A 15,502-nucleotide genomic window follows, 5' to 3' on the forward strand; every position below is an offset into this window, starting at 1 on the left:
TTTTTTTTTAAAACCATGTCATGCCTGGGATTCTGTAAGAAATAAATCATACATTAACAATGTTAATGATTGGGGTCTCTAGAGCGGTGTTTCCACCAAGCAGACCGGTTAGGTTCGTCTCGGTACAATGCGCATTTTGTGGTGTTTCCACTGACTTATCCCGGGACAGATCCCCAAATAAACCGAGACGAGCCGGCCCACTTTTTGGGACCCTTTCGTATAAGTGCCAGGCTGAACCGATCCGCTCTTGGAAGATGGAGCTACAACACTGCAGACCGTTGACTGGTCAAAAGAATCATCACTTACCCCCGCCAGCGGCTGCATTTCTCCTGGCGGCACACAGACTTCTCTGAAACAAAGCTTGATTGTTCTTCGTATCAAAGAGCTACATGCCAATCACAGAGAGGATAAAATGCTGCATGTCTTCCATATGTGCTCTTTGTTTACCGTGTAGCGTTTTTCTTCTACGTTGGATTTATTAGCGCTGCTACGGCGTCACGCTATTGTTTAACAGCTGCAGCAAACGGGATCAGGCTTAACTGTACAAAATCGTGCCAAACCACACTAAACTGAACCGGACTGCTTGGTGGAAACGCAGCCTAAGTCTGTTTTTGTTGGCTCCAGCTGGTTTGAAAACTAATATAGAGACAACAGGGACTTAAACAACACTTCAGTGTATTGAAGGTAAAAGCAGACACTCAATGGGACACACATCAGAATAAGAAGAACTTCATAAATCCCAGAGGGAAATTTGATTAATGGTGTTACCGGTGTTTTTGTGTTGTAGTGACGTTGACAGATGTGTTTCTCATGGTATGTATGCTGGTAGTTTGCTAACACAGCAGTCTGGCTTGGATGTTTCTACAGTTAAACTAAGTTTGTTAGTGGTGAAAAGTCTCAGACGAGTAATTTAGTTTTACTTTATTCTAAAATCGATGATATCTTAAACAAAAGTCTCCTTTTTCTTTATTTTTATTTTTTTAGAAAACTCCAGAACATATTTTTATGTGACACACAGGGTCAAAGGTGAACTGGCAAGATGATCTATAGAAGAGGATTTATGTTTGTATTTTATGATTGTGCAACTTCTGCTTTAAATAAATCATACTGACCCTACATGCTGATTATTTGCACTTATTTTCAATTCTTTATGCGATTCAAAATAGTTTCTGAAACTATGACCTTAAGAAATAATCACATGTAGCACATTTTGATTGACCAGAAAAACACTAAACTCTGCAGCTCAGGGTGATGAATGGACATTTCTTTGCCTTGTGTTCAGACAAACTCTCGCCTTGTGTTTCTTGTTGTGTTCAAGTGATGCCAAACATGCACCAGTTACTGGGCATGCTCTGCCTCTGTGTTTATGTGTGAGTGTGTGTGTGTGAATGGGAACCAGGTGCTTTCATGCTCTTGTTGTTGCATCGTCAGCACGGCGTGTCTAGGAGTAGCTTAACGAGCTCAGCAGGACACCTCCCATCAAACACTCCGCTAATGGCTGATAAACTTGTTGGGTTTGGCCCCGGCCGGACAACAAATGGGCACATTTATGTTCAAGGCAGCTCTGCAAAGCTGTCACTGTGCTCCTCAGTCTCAAGGTTCTCAACCCAGGCCGGCTTTTTTCATGAGATGTAAAGAGGAAACGGCTTTCTGGTTTATGGGAAAGCAATAAAATGTCAAATCCTTGACTGGTCAGAGCAGCTTGTTGGAAAAAAATACAAAAGAAAGGCTTGTGTGAGGTAAGGAACGACAAAGGCAGATGGGAAGAGACAAGCTGGTGTGATGTCATAAGACTTCTGTAAAAGTCATCTCTGGTTGTGAAACACATCAAAGAGCTTATCGAGAGTTATTTTCAGTGATTTATCTCAGATAGACGAGGGAATAAATGTCTAACAGATGCTTTGGTTCATTGGCAGGCAGTTAGAAACACAGTGGGTCGTCTTTCCTTTTAGTTTTATACAAACACCTACGAGTTACATCCAGACCACCTTTCCCCAAAGGCTAAAAATAAAACGTACACAAACAGTAAAAGTAACACGTCCAGGCCTGCTTCAGCAAATCTTTGTGCTTGGCTCTCTGGAAATGTTTCCAGATTTTATCAAATGAGACGAACATGTGTGGCTCCAACGCTGGAAGAAAAGCTGGAAGAGAAAATAAAAGACCCGAGAGGCACATTAAAGTTTTCGAGGAGTGAAGTTTAATGGGACTGTGATTGTCTTTGTCAGAGGTCAAATATTTAATCGGTTTATGGGACAAAAAGCACAACCAGAGCTGGTCCTACATTCACTCAGCCAACTAAAACTCTACATTAGATACACCATCAGAGCAGAACAAACCCCGAGCACCACTTTTAGCAGCTCAGTCGTACAGAGGGTCATTACTTTTGACAAATGACAGACATTTAACTTTTTCAAAGGTTGGGGCAAAAAGGCTACCACACATAATGTTTTTCATTTTGCCGAACACACTGTTCCCAACGAAGCGTTTTTATCTCCTCCCATCAAAGGGATTTATTGTACTAGCTGGGTGAAACTCTCTCGCGCTCCTTTCTCTTGTATCTGGGCCTTCTCTCCTCTGATTTGGCTCTAGCTGGTTGAGATCAGTGTTACCCCCCGAGAGAGTAAAAGTGACCTCAGTCTGACTCATTGGTCGGCATCCATCCGCTCCTGGAGCCCTACGACATGCACAGACGGACAGAAAGACAGATGAACATGGAGACAGAGGGACAGACAGGCAGGCAGGGTCCTAAGGTTGCCCCAGTGAAGAAGAAGGAAGGAGGCAGATAATTGCAGTGGAGAGGGCAGACTGTGACCTTATTGGTCAGATTGCGGGTGAACAGGGGAGGTGGGCTACAGCCAACGTCACAGCGTGCTAGTTGTTGAAGCAGCCAATCGTTTTCCTATGTAGATCCTGAAAGAGACAAAGAAGGAAATGATGAATGACTTATACTCAATCATAGCCCAACAGCTGTGGCCTGCTTTAGTTTCTTTCAAGCTAAAAGCATCCACAATCAACAGTTCAGACTCTCATCACTCTCTGCCCTCATGTCTGATAACCTGCAGCGCCTGGCTCACGCCCCACAGGTGATTGCTGGGAAAAAGAGATTGAAATGGGGTGTGTAATGTGAAAGCTGTGAAAAGTCAAGCTCAGTGAAATGTAAGGCTGGCAACACTCATCATCATGCTTTTATCAGCAGAGATCGACTGTTTAATCTGCTTCAAAAAGCTGTTTTGGATCACACACGCGCATCTCCTGTCAATTGTTGATTCAACAAAACCATCTGCAGCAACACTTCATGATCAGGCTGAATCTCCTCAATGCTAACAGGCTAACAGAGGTATTGCATGTAACAATGCCGTTCCATCTTATCCTTCCACATTGTCTTACTGCCCTCAACTGGTGTGGTGGTGTAGTGCAACTTGTTTTTTTTTTCTTATTCTATGTCATAAGCCTAATTTGCATTATCTTTACTGGAGTTCAGGCCTCTGTAGAAATGCAGACAACAGGCCACAGGAACCAATTTGGTTCCAGGAACTTCTGGTCGAAAAGAAATCACATCCCAGCAGCTTACCAGAGCTAAAACCCTGAAACTCACACTTAAAAAATTCCCATTAGTTGCTCTGTTCTTCTAAATTAGTCACTGAAAGTAACCTTAAGAAAAAAAGGTCTCCTGAAAAATCCAGTTAGTGTCTTCTTGCAACAGGTTACTAACTGAAATCCTGTGGTTGAATCAAAAAGGTCTGAACAGAAAACCAATTTTGACATCTGATTTGCCTAATATGAGGGTAAAACTCCTTATTGTGATTGTACTGTTCTTACCTTAAAGAATTTCTTTACCAATTAAAAAGCACCATAAATAGAAAAAAAAATCAAATTAAATGAAAAATTTGGAGAAATGACAGGCTGGTAAAGCCATTACTTGGTCATTGTGGAAAAGCTTTCAAACTTGTTGAGTGAACACAATTTAGCTAGCTCGCTATGGTAATAAATTTGCCATTATTTTTTGTCATTTTTGTCAGTAAATTTATTGCCTCCTCTATAAACAAAGTTCCAGATGTTTCAAAAAGTGCAGTTAATGTGTCATCACTCTGAAATGCTCTGAAAGGAAGGAAGATCCTAACACACCAGACTCAACCCTGACCCTGTCTGATCCGTCTCCGCTCTTTTGTGATGTGGCTCTGCGTCGACTCACACCGTCTACACTGAACAGACCCAAACTGTAAGCAATCTTTCCTTCTCCCATTCCGTTAATTCGAAGTTCTGCAACGATTAATTTACATAATTTATTATGTGGTCAGAATTTTAGTAGTTGACACGCCATATTGTTGTTGTCATACAGTGAAATCAAACACCAGGTGGTAAACGCTAATCTGTACCTTCAGTTCCCTGCATGAGGTGCCGTGTTATTGGATTATTTTATGGAAAAAGATCTCTAGATTTATTCATGAGGAATATTGATGAGAAAACATCTCTGCAGCCTTAATGGCACTGAGTCCTTACAGGGGCGCGCTTGATAATGTGATTTTGAGAAATAAAAGTTCACTGGCATCTGTTTCTCTTTACGTTGTTGACAGTTACTCCAGTAACTTTTTAAAAGTGAGGAAGTTTATCTGATAGAGCTCATTTAAGATCACACTACTCTAGTATTACAATAACTGCACTTCCTGCTCACATGACACAGCTGACCAATCAGAGGCGAGAACCTAACTCGGAGCATATGCAATAAAAGTTAGAAGAAACTTATCATGTTCATGTAAATGTTCATGTGTCATGTAAAACAGAGTTCAAACTATATCTATAAATAGTTGTGATGAACTGATTAATCAAGAAAAAAAACAATAGATTAGTTTACATCAAAATAATCATTAGTTGCAGCTTTAATGATGAGCCTCTCCTTATCAGTTTTGTCTTATTGGGCTCTAACAAACCTGTTGACTCCTGGCCTGGCTTTGTCCTTGAGTAGGTTTGTTGTTGTAGTAAAATATTCTCAGGTGTATTTTATTTTGAAATACACTCAAATGCTATTTTGTTGTTTTAATGCCTTACTTCCTGTCCTGCTTGATCTGCTCAGTACAAAAAGATTTGTGGATGCTCCAGCTCTGACCTGCTGGATCAGATACGCTGCTGGTACGTAGTGGAGCAGAGCCACTTTCAGATCTGGTGCTGTGATGGAGCAGAGACAGATTGGACATAGATCTGGCTGTAAGCAGTGATACTCACCCAACTCCAAGTGTGAGCAGGTGTGAAGCCAGCAGTGAAGGACCGAGTAAGAGGAGAACATCAGAGGAGAAGAGGCCTCTCTTCATCACCTCTGTCTTCCTAACGCTGAGGGAGCTCGGCTGCTTCGGGTGTTGAAACACAAACTCTCTGTAAAAAGACAGAAAAGAGAGAGGGTGAGGAGCAGGAGATAAGAGATGCAGATAAAGATGAAGAAGGAATGAAATAAAAAATAAACAGAGAAAATGAGATCACAGGAGAGAAAAGTTAGAATGTGAGAGGGGTAGTGGAGGCAGGCTGAGGCCATTAAGCGCTGCTACCTGTCAAACTGAGTTATTATATTGAAGAAGATGAAATGTCAAGAGTGGAAGAGTAAATAAAAAGTGAGGGTGATTCATGTGTTTCTCAACACTCAAAGGGAAGATCCACAAACTGAGTTTAAGAGCATTTTTAACACGCTGTCAGAGTCAGACTGAGGAGACATAAAACTAACTTTCAAATAGACTTTACCTTTCAGCGAGCGCCTCAAACAATAACACCAAATGTTCCTTCAGTCAAACATGGATACATTTGTTTATGGAGGAGTTATGTGCTAACTTTTTCTTTACATAAAAAAGTCTGCTGCTATTGCACCTCTTGTCGGCAACCTCACAATAAAAAAAACAAGTGCTGAGAAACTGGTACAGCACATCATAACCCAAAATTTCCTCTTTATCCAACTGATTTAAAGGTTCAACAAACCACAAAGTGTAAAAAGACAGCCTCAGAGTCCTCAGTTCAGATCTAGGCTACCAGCTCTACCTTGGTTTTAGTCTTCATGCTAAGCTAAGCTAAGTTAAGCTACTCAGCTTCAGCCTCCAGAGAGTTGCATCAGTCTTCTTATTCAGCTTTGGAAACGTATACGTGTTTGTACACATCAAATGAACGATGAGTGACTCTGAACGAGATCTTACTTTGGGGGCATATTTTCAGGTCTACTGGACCAATCCCAGACCCAGTCAGTGTCCCCTCGTCGCTCGACCTCCTCCTGCAACATCCACAAAAAAATCACATGATGAACAGTGTGTTTTAGTCAAAGAGGTAAAAGGAAACCAATGTTTGGTTGAATGTCTTGAACACAAATAGCTCGTATATAACAAATTTGAAATATGTCTTGTTAATCTTTTGGAAGGTTTTAATGTATGCATAGGTGGTTTATGATGTTTCTGTAGTCAGCCTCTAGTGGACACTTGATGTACTGCAGTTTGTAACACTTCCACATAGGCTTCATAACCTAGAAGTTGCAGCTTGTTTGAGTCTTTAACACCACAGGCAGTGACATCTTCAGATATAATCACTAGTTTTCTTCTGGGATAAAGACTGCGTTTCCCATGAGCACCATCAGCCTCTGCGCAAAGGCGTACATTTGTTTTGACGCAGTTTAACGGAGAGCTGAACTTCTTTTGAACTCTACTTTTCCATGTTTAAGACAACTTTTCCCAGGAGGCAAAGTGACAAAGTTAAGTATTTATTTGTTGTTACATAGTACTATCATTTGAAACATGACAACAAGCAAACTTTTTAAAACCTAGTTTGTAGCTTAGGTTAGCGTCCAGAAGGTGAGTAGACTAAGTTTAGTGTTACTGGCAGCCCGGTGCTCTGAGACATGTCCGTAACGTGTAATGTTAGTGAATTCTGATTCTGTCCTGCCAGTCATTTACCAAGCAACGTAACCTCACTCTTCATTTTATTGATCAACTCTCAAGTTTGAGCAGACCACTGTGTAATAAATGGACATAGTCACTATGACATCACCCATCTGCTCCTAGTGGGGGCCATATTGGAAACTCTGACTTAAAAGGTGGGCTTTAAGCCTCCTTACTAACAGCTACAGGGCGCCAGACTTGTCGGTTACATGAACTGTGCCTCTGATTGTGTAAACTCATGCTCTTAATATCTTCTAAATTGCTGAGTTAGAAAAAAAAGTCACCCCCTGTATTGTGTGCCGATCAAGGAATGAGCTATTCAGACCCAAGACATGTTTTGACCAGGCTGTAATTATGTTTTTTTTTATTCTGTAAAAGTCTGTTTTTTGGCTTGGTGTGTATGTGGTTTCCAGACTTTCTGCAGCCAGCCTCAAGTGGACACTTGATGAACTGCGGCTTTCAGCACACACAGTCTTCATTTTTTAAACTGGATGTTGCCTTTTAGTTGGAATGAACAATATCACACACAGCTTAGCCCGTGTTTTAGCCTGTGCTCTATCACTCTCCTGTTTTTCTGTTTTCAGTTCAGCTCCAGTGTCCACCATTACATCAAAATAAATCTAAGAAATCAACGCAGTGTCATCAAAGGGACTTTTGGTCTATGTGCTGGGAACGGATTCATGCCTCTTGGTAAAATCCTACCTGTCCACAGATACTGAGAAATAACATTTATAAGTAAAAAAAAATGTGGCGCTGATAACCTCATTTTAAATCGTGGATTATGACCATGACAAATAAAAGTCTTTAATGTTCTTTGAAACAGTAAAATATGTATAGGTAGTTAAAATGACAGGGAAGAAACTGTTGTTTCTGACTTTAATCAAAATAAGAGTATGTTTATCTTTTAATAACTCATATCAGTGTTGTGAACATTCATACCTGTATGGGGACATAGTCGCTGTCTTGCTCACTTGTTGCTCTGGGGGATCCAGTGGACTGTGGAGTCACAGCCTGTGGAGGACTACAGAGGACAAAAGACATTCACAAAGTAGATCTGCGATCCAGAATCACACAGTCTGCATTTATAAAAACTAACAGTCAACATTTATTTTCAAAGACACGTAAATTTATTCAGTCCACAGGAGGAAACATTACTGTGTTATTTTTACACCCTGCTGTGCTGCTTAAGCCCAAACCTCCTAACAAACCAAACAAACCACAACAGAAGAGCAGCCCCCCTACCTGTCTCTACTCCTCTCACACTCGAGCTGTGCCTCCAGAAGGATCCTCTCCAGCTCCCCCTGCAGGGCGGAGGAGATGCTGTCCTGCGGCCCTGTTAGACTCTCCCTGCGGCTCACGGCTGCGATCAGCTCCTCCAGTTCGACCCAGGAGCCTGATGATCAAACAAAACATGCAGCTTGTGATGATGCTCAGTGAGTCAGTGAGGAGGCAGAAAGCAGCAGGGCTCCGTACACAAACTGTACCTGGACTTTAATGAGCTGAGAGGAGGTGTGGTGAGAAAAAAAATACAAGAATCTACAAGATCCACTCAAACAAAGAGAGCAATGATTATATTGTTGTATTCAGTAGAGTCCATGCAACAGATCTGATAACAGGAGCTGATCAAGTGTGGTTGAAATGCTGTTTTAAAGTTTCACAGCTGTGATGACAAATGACTCTAATGTAGAACTGCAAAAAATACAATTTCTCTTTAAAGTGGGGGTTCGTGAAGTCGTCTTCAACCCAAGACTGTTTAAAATACTTTATTTCATCCATTATTGAAAAAATATAAACAAATTTAAAGGTTAAATTTGTTATCAACCCATGTTAACACAAAATATTTGATCTGTCTTCTAATATTTCTTTATTAATGACTCCTGAGGTGACTAAACCAGGATAACATCAAGACCAGTGGAGGCAGATTCATTCAGGAAACAGAAATATGGGAGCAAAGGTAGATCCGTTTTATACACATCAGCTAAATTAAGCATTTCAGGCCTTTTTTTAATTCCATTTTTGTCATTTTTGGATTGGCTTCCCATCGTACTCCCATGCAGAAGACCTCTTACACAACTCTTTTAGGGGTAACGGGTTGAAATGTTTGGGAACCCCTGCAACTGAGACCAGCAGCAAAAGCAAAGGATTTCTGGTCAAAGCCTTTGTTAAAACAACTGTTTTCCAGCAAAATTTAACAGGTTTTGCATGCTAGTAAAAATAAATAAATAATATATATATTCCAAAAAAAAAAAAAAAAAAAAAACAGCTTGGGGTGTGTAGCTAATTTTATATTAGAAAAACACTGTATGGACAGAGAGTGGTGGCCAGAATTAATAAAACACTTGGCACGTTGAAGAGGTTTCAGTTGCTTTTGTTGAATTGGCCATTAAATTACTCATAAAACGAATGAAATATCTTCAAAGTCCTCATGATGCTTTGTATACCATAGAATGGAGCCATCATAAGGAGATTTAGGTCATTTTCCCTGTAAAAAAGGAACATTAAAAATGATAGACTGGCCCCCTCAAGTCCGGACTTCAACCCTTTCTCACAAATTCAGTCGAGTTGTAAAATAAAGTGGGCAGATCTATGAATTGGGCTGTAGAAGGCATGGGGTAACATTAGTGTTTAAGCTTTCAGGAAATATATTGACATAATGCCAGAGATATGTGCTGCTGTAACTGCTGCTAAAGGTAGACAAAGCAAATATTATTATAAGACAAAAGTAGAGAAAAGCAGAAGAACTCACAACATCTGATATTTGTTATGCTCAGAGCAACCATCTGCATGCTTCATGATCATGATTTAGAGGAAACAAAGATCAATATTTTCAGATCTGCCAGGTGTTGTAATGATTAGAGTTATTCATGAATTCCTAAAACTAAGGGCTGAGTGAAATGACAGGTGGGCACATTCAGCTTCTGTCTTGAGCATCAAGATAAAATGACAGTCAGGTGAAACATGGCACAACTAGTGTTTGGTAAAGTTAGTTCAATGGTTATGGCATAACGTCCTGTCCAACATGATGGTTTAATGTTTGCATTTTCCATCAGCTTCTGTCTAAAAGTTACAATTTTAGGACTGCAAACTTTAACACAAGCACCGGACATTTTAACACTGTTACTGATGTGTGTTTCTCTGTGCTCCCTGTCTCAGGTAAACCCACAGATTGTCGGTGAGGCTCACCTGGTCTCAGCCTTAGAAAGTTTAGCCGAGGCAGAGGCAGAGGCATCTTAGGCAGGGACTACTGCCCTGCTGCCTCTCCTTGGTATTTTGTTGTCATTGTTCATTTAGTAGGTAACACTTAATTTTGATAGTCCGTCTGTTGACACTCAACAAGCTATCAGCAGATAAGTAGTTGCATATCAAACATGTGTCAGTTGAAGACTAGGTAACAGACAAGTAAAATACATTTAACTAACTATAAGTAGATTATAAGGTAAATTTTTAACCGATATGTAGTTTCATATAAACAGTTTATCAGTTATTATTTAACAAGACTCATCCATCTGTCAGTTGAAATTGTTACCACAGATAAGACAGTCAAGCTGCCTCTGGTTCCCCGCATGGGATCTTTTCAGAAAACAATTGTACAAGTTTACTGAAATGTTACCATAATATTGTGTGACTATTAAATATGCTTTTTGATTTAAATAAATGATACAGACTAGTAGAGTGTCAACTTAAAAGAAGAAGTTCACAATCTACAGATAGTTGAATGTAAGTTGATAGCCTGTTTAAAAAAAAAAGAGAGTCTGGATAAATTTTATAAAACCTTGAAATGCACCGTTCAGTCTGCTAATAGTTGGATGACTGTATGTTACTTTTCTGCTAAAAGAATTTACATTGAATATCTACCAATAGCTTGTTGAGTGTCAACAGACGGAGTGTCAAAATAAAGTGTTACTTTTTGTTGTATTTCACATGGATTGTTTGTGGTTTGTTGTTGGCTTCACTGCGTGAACTGAATTATAAAAATATCCTGATGTAAAGCGTGAATAAAATAACACTCAGCTGAAAGATAAAATTCTGTCACTTTAGAAAATTGACTGCAAAACCAAACCAAATTAGGTAAAAATGCTTCTTTTTTAATTCATAAACATTTATTCAACACACTTAAAAGAAATAATTTTAATCTTAAATTTTGGAAACAGCGCATATCTTTGCACATCTACTCCTCCGACAGGTGTGTTGGAAAAAGACAAAAATGTCCAAATATATCAGAAGAAAGACAAAAACTCAGTCACAAAACATTTTTGAAAATTTTCCATTTAATTTTTTTGTATCTGAACTTTTAAACCTTTAACGTGCAGAGAGGTGATTGGTTGGAGCCACACAGCCAATCAGATTTCAGATGGCCTCTTTTGCTAGCACAAGCATTTGCTTGATACAAGTCTGTGACCGAAACATATCAATTTTTTTCTTTCTGGAAGTTGGCCAGTGTGCAGAATTTTTCTTTTTCTACTCATATATTTAATCTTAAATAATAATAAAAAAGCCTCCAAACCTTTTTGCTTCTCAGTTTTTCATAAGCTTTATCCAAAAATAGGCTTTTATGTCATACTAACTTCTTCTCATGGTTTGTAGCTCTTTAGTGTAGCTTCCCATTATACTAACTTCATATTCCATTCATAATAATTAGCAGTCTTTTTCTTTACTGTGTTAATGATGTCCCAGATTTGTCGTGTGGTAAAGTATGAGCGACCCAGCGTGAGTTGTTGTTGTTGACTTATGGTGACTTCACAGATGTCCTCACTTGACATCTGATATTCTAGGAGGCGATAAGTGCAGAATGGACATCCGGCTGGACTATGAGCGTATGCTTAGAAACACACACTCACATACGCACATATACACATACACACTACACACACTCTGATAATGAATGACAGTGTGTCTCTAAATCAATGGCTGAAAAACACACAGGACATGAATGAATGGACACGCAGGTTCACTGGGTACATGATCAGGAAGAGATTTACACATGCACACACGCATACACACACAGCCAGAGCCAAAGAGTAGGGCAGGGATAACCGGGCCTGACAGCGTGCCTGCTTACATAAGATCTTATTTCTGTTAGAGATTAGCCATTCACCCTCCTCTCTCCCTTCCTCCTCTTGTTTCTCTCTTGTCATCATGTCTTTGCTCCTCTTTGACACACACAACACTTTACAAAATATCAACACCTCATCTGCCTCCCAAAGTATGATCGCTCTAATCTTCACTTCATGACACTGTAATCACACAAGCAGCCGCGGTGGAGAGGAGACATGAGTGGGCACAGAGCTGGAGGGGGGAGAGGGGAGAGGAGGGGGGAGCAGAGCGGGGAAACTGTGCCATTGCCCTACTTATTTCTCTACAGAGGGGAGTTATGACATAACAGCTGCCTTGTTGCCTGATTTATCTATCTGTCGCCATTCTGCAGCACTAAATCAGCGTCCATGGTGCAGTCCTGTACACATTCATCTGTGCTACTGCCAAATCAGCTTTATGTAATGTGGACAAGCTCTGGATGCTGAAAAGGCTCAATGAAGCGCAGCTCAACAGAATCATCTTTAATTTCAAACAAGTGTCTGCCTCTGTTTAGGAAATGAAGAGGGGGTGGCGGTGTCTTTACTCTTTTTGGTGAAGCTCGGTTTAAAGCACGACACAATAGTTTCAGAAAAGTCATTTTGCAATCTTGCTTCAACCTGCACGGTCATCTCAGTTGAATGAAAAAAGATAATCCAGCTTTACGATGACTTCCAGACATTTGTTGTATCTTTGCATCTTCACTTCCAGAGTAAAACCTTCAATAAAAGACACATTTGTGCAAAATGTTCCACCTCTGCCTGAACTGGTGTACTTGTGTTACAAAGGCAGAATGGAAACACGCCAAACTTTCAGTGTGCACAAAGCATGTGACTTCCCACCTTACGTACAGAGGAAAGAAGCAACAGATGTAAACTTTGAATCAGGAGACTGTAAAGTTACTCAAATACAAGATAAAACTAATTTTATCCTGTTTTCTGGTGTCTTCATTTGCCCTTTGCTCTCTTAATCACATAATCTCTTTGTATCTCCTCTTTTTCAATGATTAAATGGCACCCTGCAGAAAAGTTAACACCACCCACTGTTTCGACGCGGTGCATCCAACCCCAAATAATGGCTTAGCTCTTGATGTTGAGCGCTGAGAATAATTTGCATTTTTAATCATCTTTGCTCATTCCTAATTACTTTTTTATTTGACAAATGCATTAAATATTTCTTCACAAAATACACAAAGCATATTCCAGGTGTCTACCCATGGCTCATTTGCAGCCCCTGCCTCTGGTCAGGCTTCCAAGATTAAAACATAAGTTACCGAGTATTGAGTTTTAGACACTACAACCTTAAAAATGATTTTAAAAAAAGATCGATATATGCATAAAAATCTTCACTGCACTTACATAACAAGTGGAATTACCTGATTAATGTGTTACCAGAAAGCAGCCCAAGAATAGAGAGCAGCTGGGATTCTTAGAAAGCAACACACGTGCGTGTTTTTAGCGAGTGTGCCCTTGAGACTGCTTAAAAATGACAGCTCTCTCCTCATATTTTAAATTGAGTAAGATTATTCCATTAGTTACAGCTTCCATTGGATATTTATGTAACATTTAGTTAAAGAAAATAGATTCATGGCGTGTATTCAGATCCTATGAGTAACTTTCTGTTTGTATCAGCTTTGGCGCCCCCTGTGGACAAAGCGGTACAAGTCATCTTGACTGATTTTGTTCTGTGTTGGGAGAATTTTTTGTGAGAAAAGTAGACAAATGCTGTTTCTTCAGCCCGATGTCAGTCATCTGGTCTGAACACGCCTCACAATAGTAAAAATTATAGTTCAGGAAATGTCACTCTTGTAGCTGAAGCTCTTTAAAAAAAAAAAAAAAAAAAAAAACTTTTTACTACTTTTTAAACTGTTTTATAACAAATTCAAAACCCCTCATGGTGGATTTAAAATCAACTTTTTAAATAAAAAAATAAATAAAAAATAGTCTAGATCTGGCTTTTCATCATACTTTTCATCCCTTCATGTCCTGCCATAACTCCATGCTCCACATGTTCTTTCCCAGCATCCTACGTGCCAAACAATGTTCACACAGCACAGTGGAGCTATAAGCGTCAGGAAATCTCTGCAGCTTAATTGGCTTACAGAGATACAAACAGGTGAGTCAGGGAATCCGTTTACACAATGACAGTGTCAGTGACAACAACAATACCAGCTCTGAAAAACTGGCTGTGCCTTCTTCAGTCCCTGTGCTGCTTCCTGACACACCTGCTCCCAGACAGCATCATGTCTGCTCTGCTGGATATCTGCACATCATACCTGGAGGTGTGCTGAGCTGATAGCAGCTTGCATTGTTTACTTTGTGTACACTTGTACTGAGAGGTTACACACAAATGTGGAGACACAGCTCAGATTGGTTATCATAAATGGACTGTTAGCTGTTAACACGTGTGCTAATTTCTGCTATAGCCACAGAGGTAAACACACAAACATGATGAGATAACAGCTAAACAAGGCCTGCTCCAAGCCCAGCGTCCCCTCACTCACCGTAGAGTCCGTCCTCTGGTGTCTGTGAGCCGGACAGAGACATGCCTGAACGCCGGGTGCCGGATGGAGGGAGGAGAGAGATGCTGACACTGGCCGCGGAGGACAAGCAGGTTCAAATGGGTTTCTTCCCTCTGTGCTTCTCTCTCAATCACTCTGCTGTTTGTTGTGGTCTAAAAAGGACACCGGGCACCGACGCAGCGCTAATCCGCCTCCTCACCCCCTCCCTTCTCTCCTCTCCTCTCCTCTCTCCGTCCCCCTCCCTCCTCCCGTCCCCACGTGTCAGGAGCCAAGAGGTAAACAAACCGAGGCGAGAGCTCAGAGGTAAAACAGTCACAGATAAAGTGAGGTGTTCAATAGCAGCACCCTAATATACAACACACAGCTCAGCTGGAATAAAAAAAAAACGGATATGTGCTATATTTAAAACCCATCCATCATATTGTTATGTAAGACTCTTATAACAGCTCCATTTATTAGTGCCAGAGAGTAATATAGATTTTTTAAGACCTTATAAAAGACTTATTAATACAAATGTGTGTCGATACAACTGTATCACCCTTAACAGAAGCATCATTTGCATGTTAGTTGTAAGATGATCATTATATACTCTCCAAACATGCCTTTCATATTTTTTTTCTATATTCTTTTTAAAATATATATTATTTTTATTTATGTATTTATTTATTTTCTATTTTTATTTTTTCCCCAAGTTTTTACAACCTTCAGCCATAAGAAACCGAGCCAATGTGCAAGAGATAAAAAACAAAAACAAACTGCAGTTCATTAAATGTCCACTTGGGGCTGGTTTCAAAAGTACCAGAAACCACATACAAACCAATTAAAAAAGCAGATCTTTGCATCAAAAATAAACAAAAGCCTGGTTATGAAACAGGGTATGTATAGCTCATCCCTCTACCAGCACACACTGTACAGGGGACTAGTGGAGAGTTAACACTCTACCCACGATTTGCTTCAAATCTCTTAAGATGTTTGTCTCACGCTTCTATAATTTTATTAATTTCTTTTA

At 40.0% G+C, this 15,502-nt stretch overlaps 1 protein-coding gene across 1 annotated transcript; it reads right to left on the reverse strand.

Annotated features, from left to right (window-relative positions):
- Positions 1-2,185: 2,185 nt before the first annotated feature.
- Positions 2,186-14,712, reverse strand: LOC141805575 (BCL2/adenovirus E1B 19 kDa protein-interacting protein 3). The gene is made up of 6 exons (XM_074690690.1): positions 14,476-14,712; positions 8,145-8,295; positions 7,842-7,923; positions 6,171-6,244; positions 5,221-5,367; positions 2,186-2,910 (listed from the first exon to the last, which is right to left on the reverse strand). Exons 1-6 carry the CDS (start codon positions 14,516-14,518, stop codon positions 2,862-2,864), a joined length of 546 nt encoding a protein of 181 aa, XP_074546791.1. The 5' UTR covers positions 14,519-14,712; the 3' UTR covers positions 2,186-2,861.
- Positions 14,713-15,502: the final 790 nt, after the last annotated feature.

The sequence above is a fragment of the Halichoeres trimaculatus genome, unplaced genomic scaffold (genome assembly GCF_033239565.1).
Source record: "Halichoeres trimaculatus isolate MK-OKI-2021-1 unplaced genomic scaffold, fHalTri1.1 fHalTri1_scaffold_16, whole genome shotgun sequence".
NCBI classification, from domain to species: domain Eukaryota; kingdom Metazoa; phylum Chordata; class Actinopteri; order Labriformes; family Labridae; genus Halichoeres; species Halichoeres trimaculatus.

Coding starts and splice junctions, on each gene's coding strand:
- LOC141805575 (XM_074690690.1), bottom strand. CDS start 14,518: ATGTCTCTGTCCGGCTCACAGACACCAGAGGACGGACTCTACG. Junction 8,296..14,475: donor ACCAGAGGACGGACTCTACG/GTGAGTGAGGGG, acceptor TTTGATCATCAG/GCTCCTGGGTCGAACTGGAG. Junction 7,924..8,144: donor TGTGAGAGGAGTAGAGACAG/GTAGGGGGGCTG, acceptor TGTCCTCTGTAG/TCCTCCACAGGCTGTGACTC.